The 25939-nt window shown below is 43.6% G+C and overlaps 1 protein-coding gene across 1 annotated transcript in view; it reads right to left on the reverse strand.

Moving 5' to 3' along the window:
* Positions 1-15178, reverse strand: part of dchs2 (dachsous cadherin-related 2) — a 54102-nt gene extending 38924 nt beyond the window's left edge. The window contains exons 1-2 of the mRNA XM_023998377.1: positions 13126-15178; positions 648-839 (exon numbers count right to left, since the gene is read on the reverse strand). Coding sequence (XP_023854145.1) covers positions 648-839; positions 13126-14874 — 1941 coding nt within the window. The 5' untranslated portion in view covers positions 14875-15178. The remainder of the gene's footprint in view (positions 1-647; positions 840-13125) is intronic.
* Between the last annotated feature and the right edge of the window lie 10761 nt (positions 15179-25939).

Below are 25939 nucleotides of genomic sequence, written 5' to 3' on the forward strand. Positions count from 1 at the left end.
AGGCTGTCTCATTGTTGTCGGTGATCAGGCCAACCACTGTTGTGTCATTGGCAAATTTAATGGTGTTGGAGTCGTGCCTGGCCGTGCAGTCATGAGTGAACAGTGAGTACAGGAGGCGGCTGAGCACACACCGCTCAGGGCCCCTGTGTTGAGGATCAGCGTGGTGGATGTGTTGTTACCTACCCTTACCACCTGGGGGCAGCCCGTCAGGAAGTCCAGGATCCAGTTGCAGAGGGAGGTGGTTAGTCCCAGGGTCCTTAGCTTATTGATGAGTTTTGAGGGAACTATGGTGTGGAACGCTGAGCTGTAGTCAATGAATAGCATTCTCACATAGTTTTGTAGAATAACAGTGAAGACAAATGTAAAATAGTAAATGTAAAAACCTTGACCGAGTAGGTTTCCAAACTTTTGACTGTTACTGTATATATTAGAATGGTCCACCACCCAAAGGACATCCAGCCAACATGACAACAGTGGGAAGCATGGGTCAGCATCCCTGTGGAACACTTGACACCTTTTAGAGTCCATGCTTAGAGTCCACAATTGAGGCTGTTGGGGAGGTGCAACATACTATTGGGAAGGTGTTCTTAATGTTTTGTACACAGTGTATAACTACTAATATAACTACTTGATCATTCTCAACTCACCTGATCCTCAGCTTTCACTAATAAATCATAGGTCGCCAGGCCTGAATCCCTGTCGATATCCTGTGAGATGCAAAGCTCTCCAGAGTCTGGGTTGATTTGGAAGAGAGGGTGAGTGTCCTGTTTATCAAAGCCGTCAGAGATGGAGTAGCGCACCGTACCGAAATCCCTGCCATCCACATCAGTGGCCACAACCTGCAGAGGGTAAGGAAACATCCTCCATCACATGGGTTAGAAGACAAAGTTCTAAACACAGGTTGATATAGGTCTGTGTAGTTTGAATATTTTAAAATATCCATAGGAATGTAACCAATTCTAGCAATTCAGCTTGTGGTCGCAAACTAAATTTACATTTAAATTTAAGTCATTTAGCAGACGCTCTTATCCAGAGCGACTTACAAGTTGGTGCATTCACCTTATGATATCCAGTGGAACAACCACTTTACAATAGTGCATCTAACTCTTTTAAGGGGGGGGGGGCGCTAGAAGGATTACTTTATCCTATCCTAGGTATTCCTTAAAGAGGTGGTGTTTCAGGTGTTTCCGGAAGGTGGTGATTGACTCCGCTGACCTGGCGCCGTGGGGGAGTTTGTTCCACCATTGGGGTGCCAGAGCAGCGAACAGTTTTGACTGGGCTGAGCGGGAGCTGTACTTCCTCAGAGGTAGGGAGGCGAGCAGGCCAGAGGTGGATGAACGCAGTGCCCTTGTTTGGGTGTAGGGCCTGATCAGAGCCTGAAGGTACGGAGGTGCCGTTCCCCTCACAGCTCCGTAGGCAAGCACCATGGTCTTGTAGCGGATGCGAGCTTCAACTGGAAGCCAGTGGAGAGAGCGGAGGAGCGGGGTGACGTGAGAGAACTTGGGAAGGTTGAACACCAGACGGGCTGCGGCGTCTGGTGGAGTGGGGCGTGACTCACACCACAAAAAAAAAAAACTTCACATGTGTTTGTTGCCCAGGTAAGGCCCTCAAATTTATTTTTCCCCATACAGGACCACCAGGGAAGAATTCAGGGCCCAGTATTTTAGCTGCTGACCCATAAGCTCCTATGTGGCCTATGACCTTTATGATGGGGCTCAATCTCGACGCCGTGTGTTGGTTGACGAGAGATACCAGGTTGCCCATCTGGGCTGCTTCCTTTATCTCGTTAAGACATTAGCTATGGGGGAGGGTTCGGGGCAAGGGGCACAGGAAACACATGACAAAACAATTGGATAATGACCCTAAGGATCATGACCACCAAGGATTACCTCAGCGGAGTCTGCCTGTACGTTAGCAGAAACGTGAAGGGATTGAACATGTGGTTGTAACCGAAATCGTGTTTACGCCGGTATAGCTCTTCAGGAAAACCTCGACTTGGCTGACGGAGGAATTACAGTAATCTGTGGCTATACAAAAGGTGTGCGTAATACGCTTTCTATGGTTTTGGCAAATGTAGTAAGTTGCTTAGGTAGAGGATGAGGGCACCTTTTCCAGGAGCTCTACCTGCAAATCGCTTTAGAGTTTGGGTTTAGCGCTAAAGCCAGGGAGTTGGGTGGAATGGTGCCAAGACCCTAATCACAACATGTTTGGAAGGTCACATTATGGAGGTCAGAGGATGGCATCACATCAAGTTAGCATCCCATAAACTAACATCTACCTGAATGGGGAAGACACCGCAACACTTTCTACTGTCCTTTATGTGGGGGGAAAAGCATAATTCAGGAATAGTACAAAAGAGTTTTAGCAACTTATGTTATACATTACATTTTTAATGATGACAGTGTTACAACCTCGGACAAAGTCAGACAATGACGTGTCTACTTGGCAGGTCTGCCTAAACCTGATGTTCTTTCCCCATATACCTTGTCGTATTAATCTCCACTTTACAGATACCCTTTCCTTTACAAGTATGCACATCTCATTAGCTGGACATTAGTTAGTTAATGATATAACCCAGGCGTAAGGCAGGGGTGTTTGGTGCACCTTGACCGATTCATCTTAGATGTTATTGTATCATCTCTGTGGATGTTGCGCCATCTATTATAACCAACACACACACAATGGGTTGACAAATGTCATATTTCTGAATGAAGCATTTAAAAAATAGTGTCGGTACGTAAGTTTCTTCTCCCATAACTAGTGGTGGTACTAGGTACAGTGAGCTGGTGGGAGACAGTGAGACAAGACTATAAATAGCCATCCTTATCCCAGGGGCAAAGAGTATGAGCAGAAGACCTGGATCAAAGCAAAGACCATGTGAGACATTACTCACTTGTAAAGGACTTGCACAATGTCTGCAGCAAATATCTACCAGCAAAGATCGAGTGTGATTCCACATACAGGCCGTAAAATAACAAGTGGAGCCAAGAAGCTAGATAAAGACCGCCTTTGAACCTGGGGATTCTTTGATGGAAGTTTATGACCGTTTGTCTTACACATACACCCAACGCAAAACATGTGAGATTGCAGGTACGTTTCGAAACGTATATGACAGATTCATCTCACCGTCCCCATTTGATGATGCCCTTCCCACCATAAAAGTGATATCATGCCGGGCTTTATTGACTGTGAGATGAGGTGTTAGAGACACAGGTCAAGGTCTGCAACAGTTTATAGTTGTTGCTTACTCATATGCATGCAAATGTAATGACCCCTTGCTGTGTGTGTGTACACAGAGGGCACACTGGCACGAGAACTACCCCATTGTTTGACATGCCAGCAAACACTATACGCACAACAATGCAATCACATTGAAAAGTCCAAGCAGAGGTTCTGCCTCATGTCGTGTGACATTGCATGGCTCTTTTCTTTGACCGTGTCCAACTGTATTACAGTTGACAGCTGGGACACTGTATACATAGAATTGAGGGAAATGAGGGGGAAATACTACAAGCATTTCCCCAATACTGGTTCTAGGGACTTTTTTGTTGTTGCAATGTATATAAGCTACAAAGTTGTTCATTTACTGGTGAGTATGTCAGACAGGGCTATGATAAATAAAAAACAATGTGGAAGTAGAAATATACAGTGCTTTCTGAAAATATTCAGACCCCTTGACTTTTTCCACATTTTGTTAGAATAAGCCTGTAACCTAAGATGTATTCAATTGTTTTTTTCCTCCTTAATTCACACACACACACACACACACAACCCCATAATCACAAAGCAAAAACAGGTTTAGAAAGGTTTGCTAATTTATTTAAAAAAATTACATTTACATAAGTATTCAGACTCTTTACTCAGTACTTTGTTGAAGCACCTTTGGCAACGATGATTCGAGTGTTGTTGGGTATGACACTACAAGCTTAGCAAACCTGTATTTGGGGAGTTTCTCCCATTCTTCTCTGCAGATCCTCTCAAGCTCTGTCAGGTTGGATGGGGAGCGTTGTTGCACAGCTATTTTCAGGTATCTCCAGAGACGTTAGATCGGGTTAAATTCCGTGCTCTGGCTGGGCCACTCAAGGACATTCAGAGACCAATCCCGAAGCCACTCATGTTTTCTTGGCTGGGTGTTGTCTTGGCTGGGTGCTTAGGGTTGTTGTCCTGTTGGAAGGTGAACCGTCGCCCCAGTCTGAGGTCCTTCATCAAGGATCTCTCTGTACTTTGCTCCGTTCATCTTTGCCTCGATCCTGACTAGTCTCCCAGTCCCTGCCACTGAAAAAGATCCCAACAGCATAATTCTGCTACCACCATGCTTCACCGTAGGGATGGTGCCAGGTTTTCTACAGACGTGGTGCTTGGCATTCAGGCCAACAAGTTCAATCTTGGTTTCTCATGGTCTGAGAGTCTTTAGGTGAGTTTTGGCAAAATCCAAGCGGTCTGTCATGTGCCTTTTACTTCCATCTGGTCACTCTACCATACAGGCCTGATTGGTAGAGTACTGCAGAGATGGTTGTCCTACTGGAAGGTTCTCCCATCTTCACAGAGGAACTCTGGAGCTCTGTCAGAGTGACCATCGGGTTCTTGGTCACCTCYCTGACCAAGGCCCTTCTCCCCCGATTGCTCAGTTTGGCCGGGCAGCTAGATCTTGGAAGTCTTGGTGGTTCCAAACGTCTTCCATTTAAGAATGATGGAGGCCACTGTGTTCTTGGGACCTTCAATGTGGCAGACATTTTTTGGTACCCTTCCACAGATCTGTGCCTTGACACAATCCTGTCTCGGAGCTCTATGGACAATTACATCGACTCATATAGCAAAGGGTCTGAACACTTATGTAAATAAAGGTATGTGTTAATCTTAAATACATTTGCTAAAATGTCTAAAAACCTTTCTTCGATATGTTATTATGGGGTATTTGTGTGTAGATTACTGAGGATTTTATTTTATACATTTTAGAATAAGGGGTCTGAATACTTTCCGAAGGCACTATGTATGTATGTATGTATGTATGTATGTATGTATGTATGTATGTATGTATGTATGTATATGAGCATAGTGCACCTTGAATCAGGCAAAACAGACTCCTTACTCGTTTTCATAATACCCCTGTTCACTGCCATTTCTTTTCCAATTTGTGTTTTTCTACTTATTGTGCACGGTCTTCCCCTCTGATAGCAATTAGTCTTCCGCAATTACGTTTCGGAAGTTAATTCGTCAACAGATTGTCCTACTCAGAAGAATTCTAATGAGGGACAGCTCTATTCAAAAAATAAGTATGGGCTCAGGATCAGCATGCCCAGTAGTGGCACGTTATAACAGCTGTCTTACTGCTCAACCTATGAACACAATTTGAGTGTTAATGTCTATTTCTTCAACCCCATTCCTCTGCAAAGCAAGTGCTGTTTGGCTGAAAACAAATTAAGGACGGTGCTTTTAATAGCATCCCAATATTGCTGAAACTGAATTTTGTTGTCCTTGTTTCTTCCACCATTCAAACCTGCCCATTGGCAACTACACAGACAGACTTTGTGATTAATGGTTCATTGTCATGGCCCTTGACTTGTGCCAAGCTAGGGAGGTGGTACCAAGCATCAGATCTGTCATATCACATAAACACTGGGCTGGACTGGGTCAGTGTGTTGGATCCAGCCTGGACAGCACTGGGCCCCTCAGGGCAACACTGGTGGCTTTGTGAACACAGAGAAAGCATGCCACTGTCCCCTCAGAGAGAGAGTGCGTGCGCGCACCCGCAAGAGCTGATGATTCATTTGTCCACAATCTTGTCATGTTATTTGGGCTGATAGTCCTCACCTTTTAAAATAAAGGGCCATATTATTTAAACAATAACTTAATTTCATAGAAACATACTTGTGGGAATTTGAAAAAACTAATGTTATACTGCTGTGCATAGGGTAATCCCATGGTAACAGTGACACCGAGACTCACATTTTTCACTTTAAAATGCATGCTAAACTAAAGCCATTGGTTGCAAAGTTAAATCAACCAACTATGCACAAGGACACATTTTTTTACAAAAATTCACTGAATTTTACAAAAAACATACTTGAACAGCGCAGATGTAAAGCTTCGTAACAGAATTAAATAAAATTCTCCCTCAGTTTGTGACAAAGTTTTCCAAAAACTCTTAAATGTCTACTCTGAATTAAGATGACAAAATGTCTGCAGAAAGAATTGTGTCCCCGTTGTGATTTGACAACTTGATTTTGTTACTGAACAACAGTAAGTCGAGTGCATTAAACATCTGATAACAGAATGATGGTAACTGACATCAGTTATTTAAAATGGTGCCCAAGAGGATGGCGTGTTACATAACCGTAATCAAATGTGCTATTTTGTTCATTTTCTTGCACTGTTTGTAACTTATATTGTACATAATGTTGCTGCTACCGTCTCTTATCACCGAAAATAACTACTAGACATCAGAACTGGGATTACTCACCACGGACTGGAAGAAGCTTTTTCCTTTAACGAGTCTGACGAGAAAGATATACTGCTCTACCGGGGAAAGGCCCAGATCCACGTCATTTGTGTGAAGAAAAGACGGAGGAAAAGAGGACGCAGATCAGGCTGCCTTTTGAGAATCCGTATGCGAGCAAGTAAACTTCCATTGCCATCAATTCTACTTGCTAACATGCAATCATTGGAAAATAAAATGGATGACCTACGATTATCCTATCAACGGGACATTAAGAACTGTAATATCCTGTGTTTCACCGAGTCGAGGCTGAACGACGACATGGACAATATAGAGCTGGAGGTAATTTCAACGCAACGGCAGAACAGGTACGACGAGGGGTGGGAGTGTGTGTCTGTCAATAACAGCTGGTGCACGAAGTCTAGTATTAAAGAAGTCTTGAGGTATTGCTCGCCTAGGGTAGAGTACCTTAGGATAAGCTGTAGACCACACTATATTATTCAAAGCCGTCTATTTACCACCACAGACCGATGCTGGCACTAAGAGCGCACTCAACCAACTCTATAAGGCCATAAGCAAACAAGAATATGCTCACCCAGAAGCGGCGCTCCTAGTGGCCGGGGACTTTAATGCAGGCAAACAAATCAGTTTTACCAAATTTTTACCAGCATGTCACGTGCAACCAGAGGAAAAATAATAATAATAATAAAAAATAAAAAAACTAGACCACCTTTACTCCACACACAGAGACGCATACAAAGCTCTCCTCCGCCCTCCATTTGGCAAATCCGACCATAATTATATCCTCCTGATTCCAAACAAAAACAGGAAGTACCAGTAACTAGCTCAATACGGAAGTGGTCAAATGGCGCAGATGCTACAGGACTGTTTTGCTAGCACAGACTGGAATATGGTCCGGGATTCATCCAATGGCAGAGGAGTATACCACCTCAGTCATTGGCTTCATCAATAAGTGCATCGACAACGTCATCCCCACAGTGACCATACCTACATAACACAACTAGATGCCATGGATTACAGGCAACAGCCGCGCTGAGCTAAAGGCTAGAGCTGCCGCTTTCAAGGAGCGGGACACTAATCCGGACGCCTATGAGAAACCCCGCTATGCCTTCAGACAAAACATCAAACAAGCAAAGCATCAATACAGGATTAAGATTGAATCCTATTCCCCCGCTCTGCTGCTCGTCGGATGTGGAGGGGCTTGAAAACTATTACGGAGTACAAAGGGAAACCCAGACGCGAGCTGCCCAGTGACGCGAGCTTACCAGACAAGCTAAATGCCTTTAATGCTCACTTCGAGGCAAGCAACACTGAAGCATGGACGAGAGCACCAGCTGTTCTGGATGACTGTGATAACGCTCTCGGTAGCCAATGTTAGCAAGACCTTTAAACAGGTCAACATTCGCAAAGCCGTGGGGCCAGATGGATTACCAGGACGTGTACTCAAAGCATGTGCGGACAAACTGTCAAGTGTCTTCACTGACATTTTCAACCTGTCCCTGACTGAGTCTGTAATACCAACATGTTTCAAGCAGACCACCATAGTAGTCTCTGTGTCCAAGGAAGCAAAGGTAACCTGCCTAAATGATTACCCCACCATAGCACACACGTCGGTAGCCATGAAGAGCTTTGAAAGGCTGATCATTCCTCACAGCAGCATCCTCCCGGATACCCTAGACCCACTCCAATTCGCATACCGCCCCAACAGATCCATAGATGACGCAAACTCAATCGCATTCCACACTGCCCTTTCCCACCTGGACAAAAGGAACACCTGTGAGAGAATGATCATTGACTACAGCTCAGCTCTACATCAGTGCCCACGAAGCTCACCACTAAGCTAAGAACCATGGAACTAAACACTTCCCTCTGCAACTGGATCCTAGACTTCCTGATGGGCCGCCCCCAGGTGGTAAGGGTCGACAACAACACATATGCCACGCTGATCCTCAACACTGAGGCCCCTCAGGGGTGTGTACTTAGTCCCCTCCTGTACTCCCTGTTCACCCACGACTGCGTGGCCAAACACGACTCCAACACCATCATTAAGTTTGCTGACGACGCAACAGTGGTAGGTCTGATCACCGACAACGATGAGACAGCCTATAGGGAGGAAGTCAGAACTATATTTTATTATTTTTTACTTTAGTTAATTTGGTAAATATTTTCGTAACTCTTCTTTAACTGCACTGTTGGTTAAGGGCTTGTACGTAAGCATTTCACAGTAAGGTCTACACTTGTATTCGGCGCATGTGACAAATTAAGTTTGATTTGATCATGGGTGCCTGATCTGTACTATATAGAAATGCATAAATAAGGATATCTGATCTATTTACAGGGCTGTGGCGGCGGTCATGACATTTTCTCAGCCGGTTATTGTCATGCAAAAGTCGGTTCGGGTCTCATGGTAATTGACCATTAATTAACATAAACACTTCGGAACTACAGGCCTCCACGCATACAAGCGGCTGATGTGTGCCTTTGGCACGTCTACATTTAAAAAGTCTAAATCAATTTAATATACCAAATCACAATAAATCCATTATTTATTTTAGTCAGGTCTAAAGAAACATGATATGAAGAAGATGTATGTCAGAAGAATAGAATGGGTTTGCCTACTGTATGTTATTTGGCTATGTTCCATGCCTAAGGCTTGTTCATTTAGCTGACAAGATAAGCTTAAAAGTGATGTGCCATTAATTATATTAGGGCTATGATTTTACAGTAAGAAGACTATAATTGAACTTGAATAAAATAGAATATAATTTTTAAAAGGTGCATAAAATCGAGCACACAGCCATGCAATCTCCATGGACAAACATTGGCAGTATAATGGCCTTACTGAAGAGCTCAGTGACTTGCAACGTGGCACCGTCATAGGATGCCACCTTTCCTACAAGTCAGTTTGTCAAATTTCCTTTGGGATGAATTGGAATGCCGACTGCGAGCCAGGCCTAATCGCCCAAAATCAGTGCCCGACCTCACTAATTCTTGTGGTTGAATGGAACCAAGTCCCTGCAGCAATGTTCCAACATCTAGTGGAAAGTCTTCCCAGAAGAATGGAGGCTGTAATAGCAGTAAAGGGGGGGCAACTCCATATTAACATCCATGATTTTGGAATGGGATGTTCAACGAGCAGGAGTCCCCATACCTCTGGCCATGTAGTGTATTATGACTAGCTGTTGTTGCTACAGTGGCTCTAGAGCAGGGGTGTCAAACTCATTCCACGGAGGGCCTAGTGTCTGCAGGTTTTTGGTTTTTCCTTTCAATAAAGCCCTAGACAACCAGGTGTGGGGAGTTCCTAACTAATTAGTGATGTTAATTCATCAATCAAGTACAAGGGAGGAGCGAAAACCCGCAGACACTCGGCCCTCCGTGGAATGAGTTTGACACCTGTGCTCTAGAGGGAAAAAACTAATATTGCACCGTTTTTCAAGCCAAGGTCTTTAGGGAGTCTGCGAGCACAGACGTTCACTTTGCCTAGTTCTGCTAGGAGCAAACAGAACCTATGGCCTTTTCTCAATCGCATACTCCAAGTGTCCTCTCTCCTCCTCTCCTTCTCAAAACCCATTCGATGAGAAAGCCAGAGGTTCCTCCCCTTGGACCTTCTCCATTGGGTCTTGAGGAGGAGAGGATAAGCTCTTAAGGACAACTACCCATGATCCCACTATTTCCATTTACTGTACCCACTGAGCTGCCGACTGACACCGGACGTCCATGGACGTTGAAAAATTGTTGAAATTTGGTCAATCCAAATCTGAACCAATCATGGTGTCTTTTCACAAGATTGACAGCACAGTACAGTTAGGACTGGGTGATTATATCAAATTAATGAATTAGAATGTATGTTTTGCGTGATGTTCCATCACTACATCCTCTCTGACAAGAAGCAGTTTCAACTCGCTATTTGCATTTGAGGTTTGTACAACAGAATCAGTCAAATGGAGAATAATTTAATCCATTTAAATTGAGCTCAGGTGCATCCTGCTTCAAATGATCATTCTTGAGATGTTTCTACAACTTGATTAGAGTCCACCTGTGATAAATTAAATTGATTGGACATGATTTGGAAAAGGCACACATCTGTCTATATAAAAGGTCCCACAGTTGACAGTGCATGTCAGAGCAAAAACCAAGCCATGAGGTCAAAGGAATTGTCCGTAGAGCGACGAGACAGGATTGTGTCGAGGCACAGATCTGAGGAAGGGTACCAAAACAATGGTCTCCATCATTCTTCAATGGAATAAGTTTGGAACCACCAAGACAACCTAGAGCTGGCCTCCTGGCCAAACTGAGCAATCGGGGGAGAAGGGCCTTGCTCAGGGAGGTGACCAAGAACCCAATGGCCATTCTGACATAGCTCCAGAGTTCCTCTGTGGAGATGGGAGAACCTTCCAGAAGGACAACCATCTCTGCAGCACTCCACCAATCAGGCTTTTATGGTAGAGTGGCCAGACGGAAGCCACACCTCAGTAAAAGTCACGACAGCCCGCTTGGAGTTTGTCAAAAAGCACCTAAAGGACTCTCAGACAATGAGAAACAAGATTCTCTGGTCTGATGAAACCAAGATTGAAATCTGGCCTGAATGCCAAGCGTCACATCTGGAGGAAACCTGGCACCATCCCTACGGTGAAGCATAGTGGTGGCAGCATCATGCTGTGGGGATGTTTTTCAGGGGCAGGGACTGGGAGACTATTCAGGATCGAGTGAAAGATGGAGCAAAGTACAGAGAGACCCTTGATGAAAACCTGCTCCAGAGAGGCAAAGGTTCACCTTTCAATACGACCCTAAGCACACAGCCAAAACAATGCTGGAGTGGCTTCGGGACAAGTCCTTGAGAGAATGCATATACAGTTGAAGTCAGAAGTTCACATACACTTAGGTTGGAGTCATTAAAACTTGTTTTTCAGCCACTCCACACATTTCTTGTTAACAAACTATAGTTTTGGCAAGTCGGTTAGGACATCTACTTTGTGCATGACACAAGTGATTTTTCCAACAATTGTTTACAGACAGATTATTTCACTGTATCACAATTCCAGTGGGTCAGAAATGTACATACACAAAGTTGAGTGTGCCTTTAAACAGCTTGGAAAATTCCAGAAAATGATGTCATGGCTTTAGAAGCTTCTGATAGGCTAATTGGCATCATTTGAGTCAATTTGGAGGTGTACATGTGGATGTATTTCAAGGACTACCTTCAAACTCAGTGCCTCTTTGCTTGACATCATGGGAAAATCTAAAGGAATCAGTAAAGACCTCAGAAAAAAATTGTAGACCTCCAAAAGTCTGGTTCATCTTTGGGAGTAATTTCCAAACGCCTGAAGGTACCACATTCATCTGTACAAACAATAGTATGCAAGTATAAACACCATGGGACCACGCAGCCTTCATACCGCTCAGGAATGAGATATATATATATATACACAAAAGTATATATATCCACAATAAAACGAGTCCTATAATCGACATAACCTGAAAGGCCGCTCAGCAAGGAAGAAGCCACTGCTCCAAAACAGTTTGCAACTGCACATGGGGACAAAGATCTTACTTTTTGGAGAAATGTGCTCTGGTCTGATTAAACAAAAATAGAACTGTTTGGCCATAATGACCAACGTTATGTTTGGAGGAAAAAGGGGTAGGATTGCAAGTCGAAAAACACCATCCCAACCGTGAAGCACGGGGGTGGCAGCATCATGTTGTGGGGGTGCTTTGCTGCAGGAGGGACTGGTGCACTTCACAAAATAGATGGCATCATGAAGCAGGAAAATTATGTGGATATATTGAAGCAACATCTCAAGACATCAGTCAGGAAGTTAAAGCTTGGTTGCAAATGGGTCTTCCAAATGAACAATGACCCCAAGCATATGACCCCAACTTCCAAAGTTGTGGCAAAATGGCTTAAGGACAATAAAGTTAAGGTATTGGAGTGGCCATCACAAAGCCCTGACCTCAATCCTATAGAAAAGTTGTGGGCAGAACTGAAAAAGTGTGTGTGAGCATGCAGGCCTACAAACCTGACTCAATTACACCAGCTCTGTTAGGAGGAATGGGCCAAAATTCCCCCAAATTATTGTGGGAAGCTTGTGGAAGACTACCCGAAACATTTGACCCAAGTTAAACAATTTAAAGGCAATGCTACCAAATACTAATTGAGTCTATGTAAACTTCTGACCCACTGGGAATGTGATGAAATAAATAAAAGCTGAAATAAATCACTCTACTCTTATTCTGACATTTCACATTCTTAAAATAAAGTGGTGTTCCTAACTGACCTAAGACAGGGAATTTTTACTAGGATTAAAATGTCAGGAATTATGAAAAACTGAGTTTAAATGTATGTAAACTTCTGACTTCAACTGTATGTGGGGTTTTGTAACAGAATGACAAGACACTAGGCAAAATTTCTTAACTTACAGAAGGCAAATTATTTCTGCAAAATTAGATATAAAATGTTGATATTGGTTGGCAAGGGCCTTAACATTGTGTTTTGAATCATTTCAAATACCTTAAAGCTTTTTGCATTAATTTGACAAATTCTGTGTGCTCCTATGAACTTCACGTTGATGCTCATGGGTCCTTTTACATGGAAATTGCCCAGAATATTTTTTTCACATATTCATTTATGCAACACACACACACAAACTAAACTAAACTTGCCAACATACCTGTAAAAAGCAGTTCCCAATCTGGGTGTGTTCCGGGATGGACACATTATACAGCTGCTGCTGGAACACAGGCTCGTTGTCATTGACGTCCTCAACCATAACGGTGATGGTGGCTGTGGAGGACAGGGCTGGTGACCCCCCGTCGACCGCAACCATCAGGAACCGCACTTCTGTCTCCCTCTCGCGGTCCAACCTGGCTGCCGTGGTAATGAGGCCTGATTCTGGGTCGACGTTGACCAGGTGGTCTTGGTCTGACTGTAGGATGGAGTAGAGGATGGCTGCGTTGACCCCGTCGTCTGAGTCTCTGGCCTGCACACTCAGTAGGGAACTACCCTGGGGTACATCCTCAGAAACAGACACAGTGTAGACGTCCTGGTCAAAAACCGGCCGCCAATCGTTGGTGTCGGTGACCCTCACCAACAATGTGCTTTCACTCTTCAATGGTGGGCTACCGAAGTCCGAGGCAACCACTTTTAACTCGTACAGCCCCTCTTTCTCCCTGTCCAGCTCACCATCCACGCACAAGGCGTACAGGAAGTCATCAGTCTGTTTCAGTGTGAACTTCCCATCGCCACCTTCGAGGGTGACCCTGAGCTTCCCGACCTCTCCCAGGTCGGGGTCAGAGACTGATATCCTCGCAACGTATTCCCCCATACCTGCCCCTTCCGACACCTCGGCTTCCCCAGTCTCACTCAGAAACAATACGTTGATAATGGGGCTGTTGTCATTGATGTCTAGTACCCTAAAGGCTACAAAGGTGCTGCTATACTCCGGCTGGGCACCATTATCCCTCGCCCTGACAATCAACTCATGAAATGGCTGTGTCTCAAAGTCTAAGGGTTTGTTAACATGGATGACACCAGAAGTTCCGTTGATGACAAAGAATTCATTCGGGTCACTCTGGCGTCGGTTGATCTCGTAGGTTACGAGCCCATTGTCTCCGAGGTCCAGATCTGTGGCGTAGACCTGACACACAGGTGACATTACCAGAGCATCCTCCCACACTGAAGCTTGGTATTCAGTCTGATTGAACACAGGTGGGTTGTCATTTTCATCCGAGACGTGGATATAAACCTTAAGCAGCCCCGTTTTAGGCGGGATACCCCCATCAAATGCCTCAATGGTCAGGGAATAAAGATCTCTTGTTTCTCTATCCAATTTGTCAGTGAGGATGAGGTCCAGGTTGAATAGATTTCCAACCCCCTCACGATATTTCACCATAAAAATATTTCCCATCTCACTTTCAGTGATGCGGTAACCCCGAGTTCCAAACTCACCATCATCCTGGTCTTTTGCCCCTTCAAATTCAAAGCGAGTTCCTGGAGGACTTAATTCTGACACATTCAACTCCACCTTTTCAGTGGAGAATACAGGAGAATGGTCATTCACATCTTTAACCACTATTTTTACCTTAATCACATCACCTGTGAGAGTGGCTGCCACAAATTCATACTGGTCTCTGCTCTCCCTGTCCAGCACCACAGCTGTTGAAATTATTCCAGTGTCTGCATCTATTTCCAAGTCTTTAAAAACATAAGAATCTCTACTTTCAGATATAAAAAATCCACTGCTTGGAGTCTGTAACCCCGCTCTTATATCCCCAACAATAGTCCTTGCAGGTAGTCCCTCTTCAATTGAGAGACTGAGGTTGTACACCTGTTGAGCAAATGAGCGCTCCCACAAAAGACACACAGCAAATAGTTTAAATAAAGTCGCCGCATTTCGACGGCTAATTCTGGCCCTCGACATTTTATATTCCGAAGTTTAATTTACATATTTCCGTGTAAAATGAATCTCAAACACGGCGAGTCTTGAAGATAACGTTACTCACGTTTCAGACAGATACTCAAAATGAGGACAGGTAACAACACATTCTTGCGCTCGGTTAGAGGAAAGTTCACTCTTCAACATGTAAAACATGGTTACACAGCGTATTTAACGTAATATGATTAGGTCCCTCGAAATGTTTATAATATTGGAAAAATAGTAATGCGCCGAAATCCGTCGGGCAAGAATACACACTGAAACCGCGCTGGTACTAGCGGCAACCCAACTAGAGCGCGCACCACGCACCTTCAATGACCCGAGTGTCGGTGGCCTTGACAGCCTGTCAGCTCTAATTAGGTCACGTGAGGTACAGTGTTTAACCTTTAAACATCCAGATGGAATGAAATAACGTTAAATTCATCAGCACATATGTTAGTTGTTGCTATTATTTAATCAGATTAAAATATGTTGAATAAATTGTGTTTAAATAAAGTTAAAGAAAATGTCAAAGTCCCCAGAAAATCTAATGCTAAAATTACTTGAAACAAGTAATATTAATGCATAAAAAATGGTACTGTAATTAGTCACATCATTTGAAGTGTATTATCTTAAATGTAGGCCTAAACGTATTATTTCTGCTGTTCATAATTGTCTAATCATAATTATTAAGATAACCTGTCATCTACTGTTATAGATTCAATATTCTTAACCTAGCAATATTCTTGTGCCTAATATATTTTCTGTAGAGAACATATCTACTGATATGTTCTGTCATGGCACTTGGGTTCAAATGCTTTTGTCTGGTTGTGTCTAGAAGGAGTATAGCTCCATCTAGATGTCATGTCAGGGATAACAGTTGTTGACAACTGTAGCGTTTTAGTCAAGCCTAACCCTACCCCTTTTCTTAACCTTAACCTCATTCTCCTAACCTGCTGCGTTAGTTCTCCTAACATGTTACGTAAACTCACGTCTGTCCATACCTGGGTTAGGATTAGCTAAAATTCTGCAGTTGTCAACAAATCATCAGTCCCGACAAAACATCAGTATCACCACACCGGTGATAGGGAGTAGTACACTGCGTTGTACGAGATCTTCAGTTTCTTGGAGATTTCTCACATGGAATTGCCTTCATTTCTCAGAACAAGAATAGACTGACGAGTTTCAGAAGAAAGTTATTTGTTTCTGGACATTTTGAGCCTGTAATCGAACCCACAAATGCTGATGCTCCAGATACTCAACTAGTCTAAAGAAGGACAGTTTTATTGCTTCTTTAATCAGGACGACAGTTTTCAGCTGTGCTAACATAATTGCAAAAGGATTTTCTAATGATCAATTAGCCTTTTAAAATGATACATTTGGATTAGCATGCCATTGAAACACAGGAGTGATGGTTGCTGATAATGGGCCTCTGTACGCATATGTAGATATTCCATAAAAAATCTGCCGTTTCCAGCTACAATAGTCATTTACAACATTAACAATCTCTACACTGTATTTCTAATCAATTTGATGTTATTTTAATGGACAATTTGTTGGCTTTTCTTTCAAAAAAAGGACATTTCAAACCCCTGGCACTTCACAGTCGACTTACCAGTAGCAGCGTCCAGTCAGACCCTGTCTACACAGCACCTGTTCCCAGAAGTCAAATATCTCTGGATTACAGTATCAGGATATCACCGACTCTGTGTAAACAACATCTCCATCATTCTGTTCTCCTCAGACAGAAAGATGCCATGAAAGGCTGTGTTTGAGTCCATTGTGAGATCACAAGCCTCTATTGATGAGAAAATAAGTTAGAGAAGAGAGAATTGTCTGGATCAGAACCTGTGTGTGTGTATGAAACTAAGGAAAGGCTTTTATTGCCTTGAAATTCTTATATCAAACACACGTCCTAAGCAGCTGTGATTTCACCCAGAACTCTTCATTATTATCCATACTGTGGGAGAGGCAGTAGAACAGACAGTGAGTGACAGACACAGCCAGTGTATAAACTGCAGTTTAGTAGAATGACAAACCCACTGGGCACAGACATCAATTCAACTTCTATTCCATGTTGGTTCAAAGTCATTTAATTGAAATGACGTGGAAACAACGTTAATTTAACCAGTGTGTGCCCAGTGGGAAGTAAGAGTTCTAGACACAATATCAGTTCAATAAGTTAGGCTACAGCATCAGTTACACTATTTCTATTAGAAAGATGACATTATTTCTGTCACAATTCATGATTGCCACAACAAGAATTGGATCAGAATTCTTATAACTGTGAAACAAGCTGGAAAGTAAGGTACACACAAACAAAACATTTTGAAAAGTCACTTTACTAACTTGAGTTTCTACAGTGTAGATCTTCCAGTCGAGCAGAGGGCAGCTTCACTCCTGCGTCTCCTGGGTGATTGAAGCTCAGTGTCAGCTATTTCAGGTGGGAGAAGACATCAGATCAGATCAGAGGCCAGGAAAGCGCAACCTTCCTCTGTGACTCTACAGAATGCCAGCCTATAGAGAGAGATCATCATGATTTTACAACAACTTCCTTCTGGTGATGAAAACTGGGTCACTAATCATCAAACGTCTCAGAGTTAGGGTAAAAACAACGTTTGGACTAAAATACCAGGACCATATTATGAAGCTGTTCAGGCAGAGGTAAAGCAATACATTCCAGCTAATGATTATGACAATTTCTACTAAAGTAAAGGAAACGCAATGATGACGATTGAATGTGTCCGGAATGCTGAGGAACAGCCAATAGCATGCTGAGGAAACATTAGCAGTGTCAAGTGAATGAGCACACGATTTTTCCTAAATATTGATCCTTATGGCCTAATAAGCTTCATGTTACCATCTAGTTTTGCCTAGAAAAGTACCACTCTAAGTGCTTCTTAGTCCAGGACTAGGCTTAAAGCTACATGTTTTTTTAAGACGAGCCCTGACCTCAGTATTTCCAGGTTCCCCAGTCCAGCAGAGAGCAGCACCACTCCTGAATCTTGCAGGTCAATGTTACTCAGATCCAGTTCTGAAGTGAGATCTAAGACCAAATCCTCACAAGACTCCTCTGTAAGTGTATAGCCGGCAAGCCTACAAAAACAGAGAAAGCACCATTTAATTGAAATGTGTTGTTTTACTTCACCGGTTTAATATATATATATGTTATATAATAATCATAAAATCTCACATAGGGCATATCTGCGGCCTAATTTATTCTGTATTCAATAAGGAGTTTAATTATTACACAGCGCAATGCACGTGGTAAATTCAATGAAATTAGGAGCTCCTGTCTATCTGAAATGTTATGGTAAGTTTGCTCCCAGCAGTGCATGTGTCAATATGAGAACAAATGATTGGTGAACACGAGGCAACACAAAGTGTCAACAAGTTGGGTAGTTTTTAATCTTGTATGTCTGTATCTACATGGCTGTAAATGCCCAGTGAATACAATAGTTGTGGTTTTGATATTATGCATACTGTACCTGTTGTACACAGAGTCTTATATGTTCTTTCCTTTTAGACAATTAACATTTTAATGTGATGTATGCATTCATAGGGCTACATATGTATCTGTAAGCTTATGAGTGCCCACTGCCCAGTAAAAGAATTGTAACAGAAAATAATAACAATGGATGTTTCTCAAAATGCATACTACCGTGCTCTGAGCATGCAAATTGGAGCACGGGAGGGATCGGAGTATGAGTCCAAATCGAAGTATGCAAAACGGAGCATAGAGGGCACTTCTCGAATGCGTACTCCGTTTGTACACACCTGTCTATATAAGGTTCCACAGTTGAAAGTGCATGTCAGAGCAAAAACCAAGCCTGAGGTTGAAGGAATTGTCTGTAAAGCTCTGAGACAGGACTGTGTCGAAGGCACAGATCTGGGGAAGGGTATCAAAAAATGTCTGCAGCATAGAAGGTCCCCAAGAACACAGTAGCCTCCATCACTTGGAACCACCAAGACTCTTCCTAGAGCTGGCCGCTCCGCCAAACTGAGCAATCACGGGAGAATGGCCTTGGTCAGGGAGGTGACCAAGAACCCGATGTTCACCCTGACAGAGCTCTAGAGTTCCTCTGTGGAGATGGGAGAACCTTCCAGAAGGACAACCATCTCTGCAGCACTCCATCAATCAGGCCTTTATGGTAGAGTGGGCAGACGGAAGTAAAAGGCACATGACAGCCCGCTTGGATTTTGCCAAAAGGTACATAAAAACTCTCAGACCATGAGAAACAAGATTCTCTGGTGTGATGAAATCAAGATTGAACTCTTTGGCCTGAATGCCAAATGTCATGCCTGGAGGAAACCTTGCACCGTCCCTACAGTGAAGCATGGTGGTGGCAGCATCATGCTGTGGGGATGTTTTTCAGAGGCAGGGACTGGGAGACTAGTCAGAAATTAGGCAAAGATGAATGGAACAAAGTACAGAGAGATCCTTGAGGAAAACCTGCTCCAGAGCGCTCAGGACCTCAGACTGGGGGTGAAGGTTCGCCTTCCAACAGGGCAACGACCCTAGGCACACAGCCAAGACAACGCACGAGTCCAGACTTGAACCCGATCTAACATCTTGGGAGAGACCTGAAAATAGCTGTGCAACAACGCTCCCCATCCAACCTGACAGAGCTTGAGAGAATCTGCAGAGAATAATGTGAGAAACTCCGCAAATCCAGGTGTGCCAAGCTTAAACCAATTCATTTAGATTTCCCCTTTATCTTTGTGTGTGTGTGTGTGTGTGTGTGTGTGTGTGTGTGTGTGTGTGTGTGTGTGTGTGTGTGTGTGGTGTGTGTGTGTGTGTGTGTGTGTGTGTGTGTGTGTGTGTAAAAACCGCAGCTTTTGCACTCTCCTCTGTCAGCCTTGTTTGACAATCTGGACCCCCTGTTACCACTGCCTACTTCCCCTTTCTTCCTCCAGATCTACAGGAGACTTGTCATGTGGTCGTCATGTTGTTCCCTTTCCTCCTATACTACCCATGAAACACACTGACCTTTACACCAGTGCATGTACACACTCTTAGGAAACTCAGTGGCGGACCACTCAGTGGAGCCATATATGGGCTAAGTGTTCCGACACAGGGCTTGAGACAGAGTGAACCTACAATACCTGTGCAGACTTTGTTCAAGAAACAGCATCTGTCATTTCTGACCACATTGTGTGATAGTGGATTTCTCGTTAATTTATTTTTGGTTTATTGGTAAACAAACAAGGGGATAGTACGTAAAAATGGCATCCGCCAACCAACATTGAGACATTTTCGATAACATGATTTTTATTGAAGCCTTTGTTTAAAAAATTGCATACATTTAATTGCTTTCTCTCTTCAGAAACTAATCGGCTCGTTTGATAATAGCACACTTGGCTGTCACATTACATTTGAGAAGTATTAAATTATCACAGATTGTACCCTTTTGAAATGAAATTGTCCCTCTGAATGCATCCAGCGTTCTGACGAATGTCATCTGAGGAAGAACAGAACAGGTTCAAATCATTCATTTTCATCCCAGACATTTCAATGTTCTTGTCTAATAGTGATCCCTGTTTGTTACAAGCTGTACAAATTGACTTCAACAAACACAATTGCATATGCAGCTTCTATATCTGCTTTTTAGACTCCTATGAGCTATTTCTGTGGGTGATGGTTGACTGTTTCAACGCCAACGTTCTGATCTCTGCTGTTTGCGCAGGCAGACAAACAGATGAACACAGAATGACAATAGATCACAAGTAACAAGACAAAAAGCTGTAGGAGAAGAGTCGTTAGCTTCTGCTCGGAGGCTGAAACACCTTCATTGTCCCGTTGGTATGAAGAGATTTGGGAGACAGGCTCAGGAATGCGTAATAGTTTTTTTTATTATACCCCAATTTACGGCGTGCTGTGTAAAGGCACGGGGACGAAGACCAAACAAACACAGAACAAAAACACAGGGTTGAAAGCCAAACAAAAGAGCGAGGAGTACCTCGAATAAATAACACAAGCGCACAATGATTATCACACGAGACGAGACCCGTAATCATCTGCGCAATCCACAAGGGTACGAAAGCCCAAAACACACAGCGCAGGTACTCACACGCACCAATGGACATAGTAACAATAATCGACAAGACCATGGAAACCAAAGGGCACGTACAGTACAATGCCTTCCGAAAGTATTCAGACCTCTTGACTTTTTCCACATTTTGATGCGTTACAGCCTTATTCTAAAATGTATTAAATCGTTTTTTCCCTCATCAACCTACACACTATACCCCATAATGACAAAGCAAAAACAGGATTTTCGAAATGTTCACTATTTTATAAAAAAAAACGAATTTACATAAGTATTCAGACCCTTCACTCAGTACTTTGTTGAATCACCTTTGGCAGCTATTACAGCCTCGATTCTTCTTGGGTATGACACTCGTTTTTGGGGAGTTTCTCCCATTCTTCTTTGCAGATCCTCTCAAGCTCTGTCAGGTTGGATGGGGATCGTTGCTGCACAGCTATTTTCAGGTCTCTCCCAAGATGTTCCATCGGATTCAAGTCCGGGCTCGTGCGTTGTCTTCGCTGTGTGCTTAGGGTCGTTGCACTGTTGGAAGGTGAACCTTCGCCCCAGTCTGAGGTCCTGAGCGCTCTGGAGCAGGTTTTCCTCAAGGATCTCTCTGTACTTTGCTCTGTTCATCTTTGCTTCAATCCTGACTAGTCTCCCAGTCCCTGCCACTGAAAAGATACCCACAGCATGATGCTTCCACCACCATGCTTCACTGTAGGGATGCTGCAAGGTTTCCTCCAGGCGTGACTTCTGGCATTCAGACCAAAGAGTTCAATCTTGGTTTCATCACACGAGAAAATCTTGTTTCTCATGTTCTGAGAGTTTTTATGTTCCTTTTGGCAAAATCCAAGCGGGCTGTCATGTGCCTTTTACTTCCGTCTGCCCACTCTACCATAAAGGCCTGATTGGTGGAGTGCTGCAGAGATGGTTGTCCTTCTGGAAGGTTCTCCTATCTCCACAGGGGAACTCTAGAGCTCTGTCAGGGTGAACATCGGGTTCTTGGTCACCTCCCTGACCAAGGCCCTTGTCCCGTGATTGCTCAGTTTAGCGGTTTAGCTCTAGGAAGAGTCTTGGTGGTTCCAAGTGATGCAGGCTACTGTGTTCTTGGGGACCTTCAATGCTGCAGACATTTTTTGGTACCCTTCCCCAGATCTGTGCCTTCGACACAGTCCTGTCTCAGGCCTTTACAGACAATTCCTTCAACCTCAGGCTTGGTTTATGCTCTGACATGCACTTTCAACTGTGGGACCTTATATAGACAGGTGTGTGCCTTTCCAAATCATGTCCAATCAATTAAATGTATTACAGGTGGACTGCAATCAATTTGTAGCAACATCTCAAGGATGATTAATGGAAACAGGATGCTCCTGAGCTCAATTTTGAGTCTCATAGCAACGGGTCTGAATACTTATTGTCACGTTCCTGACCTGTTTTCTGTTGTTTTGTATGTGTTAGTCGGTCAGGGCGTGAGTGTGGGTGGGCATTTCTATGTTATGTGTTTCTATGTTGGTAAATGGGTGACCTGATATGGTTCTCAATTAGAGGCAGGTGGTTTTCATCTCCTCTGATTGAGAACCATATTAAGGTAGGTGGTTTCACATTGTTTGTTTGTGGGTGATTGTCGCTGTGTCTGTGTTTATTTGCACCACACAGTACTGTCTCGTCTCGTTCGTTCGTTCCTGTTCATGCGTGCTTCGTTATATGTAGTTTGCATGTTCAGGTTAGTCTACGTTGTTTGTTTGTTATTTTGTAAATATTCAAGTATAGTTCGTGTCAGTGTTCGTCGTGTCTAATAAATTCATTCATGTCTACATACCTCGCTGCACATTGGTCATCTGATCCCTCTCTCCTCGTCCGAGGAGGAGGAAGAATTAGAGTTTCGTTACACTTATATAAATTAGCTATTTCTGTGTTTTACTTTTAATACATTTGCAAAAAATTCTAAAAACCTGTTTTCGCTTTGTTATTATGGGATATTGTGTGTAGATTAATGAGGACGTTTTTGTTTAATCCATTTTAGAATAAGGCTGTAACATTAAAAAAGTCAAGGGGTCTGAATACTTTCCGAAGGCACTGTATTTTGAGGCATGCATCAATGCAAGCTTCAACAGAAAGTATGCAAAGAAATATGAAGCAACCATGTAAGAAATTATGAAAAATATAATGAAATCTTTGGCGGACATTATTTGAGTTGAAGCGAGAGAAAATACACTCCGACCTCGATATTAAATGTTTCCTATTCACATCTCATATTTTGCCCGAAAACAATATTTTATCTTGATATGTTAATAAATACATTCTGTGTTAATTTTGGCATGTTTACCTGCCTATGTACCATAGATAGCAAGCCCATAATACGTCAACAGGGCTATCTGGCTAGCTAGTAGTACTGTTAGCTAGCTATATAGCCACGAATAATTGTTAGTTAGCTACCCACAAATTATTGACATCTATCTTGCTTAATATTAGTTTTAGGTCATTTCTGCCTGTTAAACTCTGGTTAGCTACATTATTAGGATCTCTAGCTGATAATTATGAAGTAAAACTTTTGCTTGGTGTATATCTTGTTTTGTCTGTTGTTGCCATTGACCTGGCTGGAAGAAGGTCCAGTGAATGGGCGTGAGGTAATACAGCAGGGGGAGTGCGAGTGCTTCTCAAATATATTGTTTTAGCCATTCTCCACACTCGTTGTCACAAGAACGTACTCAAGAGAACGTGGTCGGAGAATGCACTCGGAGTATGAGAGTGTGGAGCACGGTAGTATGCATATTGAGAAACACCCAATGTGTCAGAACATGTTTTTTTTATTGGAAAACTAATTCTGACCTCAGTGTCTGTAGTTTACAGAGTGGACCTTTCAATGCCGTTAAGAGAACCCTCAGTCATCACCATCACCACTATCTTCATCACAGTCCGCATGATAATTTTCCTCTTCCTCATCCTCCTCCTCATCATCATTTTTTTTAAATTTTTTAATTTTATTTCACCTTTATTTAACCAGGTAGGCTAGTTGAGAACAAGTTCTCATTTGCAACTGCGACCTGGCCAAGATAAAGCATAGCAGTGTGAACAGACAACACAGAGTTACACATGGAGTAAACAATAAACAAGTCAATAACATGGTAGAAAAAAGAGAATCTATATACAATGTGTGCAAAAGGCATGAGGTAGGCAATAAATCGAAGGCCAACCAAAAATTCTGAGATTTCCATACCCAACTATAACACTTTCCGTCAAGATAGAACTGCCAAAGGGGGAGGAGTTGCAATCTACTGCAGAGATAGCCTGCAAAGTTCTGTCATACTTTCCAGGTCTATGCCCAAACAGTTCGAACTTCTAATTTTAAAAATTCATCTCTCCAGAAATAAGTCTCTCACTGTTGCCGCCTGCTACCGACCCCCTCAGCTCCCAGCTGTGCCCTGGACACCATCTGTGAATTGATCGCTCCCCATCTAGCTTCAGAGTTTGTTCTGCTAGGTGACCTAAACTGGGATATGCTTAACACCCCGGCAGTCCTACAATCCAAGCTTGATGCCCTCAATCTCACACAAATCATCAAGGAACCCACCAGGTACAACCCTAAATCCGTAAACAGGGGCACCCTAATAGACATTATCTGACCAACCTGCCCTCCAATACACCTCTGCTGTCTTCAATCAAGATCTCAGCGATCACTGCCTCATTGCCTGTATCGCCACGGGTCCGCGGTCAAACGACCACCCCTCATCACTGTCAAACGCTCCCTAAAACACTTCTGCGAGCAGGCCTTTCTAATCGACCTGGCCCGGGTACCCTGGAAGGATATTGACCTCATCCCGTCAGTTGAGGATGCTGGTCATTCTTTAAATGTTACTTCCTCACCATATTAGACAAGCATGCTCCGTTCAAAAAATGCAGAACTAAGACAGATATAGCCCTTGGTTCACTCCAGACCTGACTGCCCTCGACCAGCACAAAAACATCCTGTGGCGAACTGCAATAGCATCGAAGAGCCCCCCGCGATATGCAACTGTTCAGGGAAGTCAGGAACCAATACACGCAGTCAGTCAGGAAAGCAAAGGCCAGCTTTTCAAGCAGAAATTTGCATCCTGCAGCTCTAACTCCAAAAGTTCTGGATACTGTAAAGTCCATGAGAACAAGAGCACCTCCTCCCAGCTGCCACTGCACTGAGGCTAGGTAACACGGTCACCACCGATAAATCCGTGATAATCGAAGACTTCAACAAGCATTTCTCAATGGCTGGCCATGCCTTCCTCATGGCGACTCCAACCTCGGCCAACAGCCCCGCCCCCCCCGCTGCTACTCGCCCAAGCCTCCCAGCTTCTCCTTTACCCAAATCCAGATAGCAGATGTTCTGAAAGAGCTGGAAAACCTGGACCATACAAATCAGCTGGGCTTGACAATCTGGACCCCCTATTCTGAAACTGTCTGCCGCCATTGTCGCACCCCCTATTACCAGCCTGTTCAACCTCTCCTTCTATCATCTGAGTCCCAAGGATTGGAAAGCTGCGCGGTCATCCCCCTCTTCAAAGGGGGAGACACCCTGGACCCAAACTGTTACAGACTATATCCATCCTGCCTGCCTATCTAAGGTCTTCGAAAGCCAAGTCAACAAACAGATCACTGACCATCTCGAATCCCACCGTACCTTCTCCGCTGTGCAATCCGGTTTCCGAGCCGGTCACGGGTGCACTCAGCCACGCTCAAGGTACTAAACGACATCATAACGCCATCGATAAAAGACATTACTGTGCAGCCGTCTTCATCGACCTGGCCAGGCTTTCGACTCTGCAATCACCATATTCTATCGGCAGACTCAGTAGCCTCGGTTTTTCTAATGACTGCTTGCCTGTTCACCAACTACTTGCAGACAGAGTTCAGTGTGTCAAATCGGAGGGCATGTTGTCCGGTCCTCTGGCAGTCTCTATGGGGGTACCCACAGGGTTCAATTCTCGGGCCGACTCTTTTCTCTGTATACTCAATGATGTTGCTTCTTGCTGCGGGCGATTCCCTGATCCACCTCTACGCAGACGACACCA

The sequence above is a fragment of the Salvelinus sp. IW2-2015 genome, linkage group LG13, assembly GCF_002910315.2.
Source record: "Salvelinus sp. IW2-2015 linkage group LG13, ASM291031v2, whole genome shotgun sequence".
In the NCBI taxonomy this organism is placed as follows: Eukaryota; Metazoa; Chordata; class Actinopteri; order Salmoniformes; family Salmonidae; genus Salvelinus; species Salvelinus sp. IW2-2015.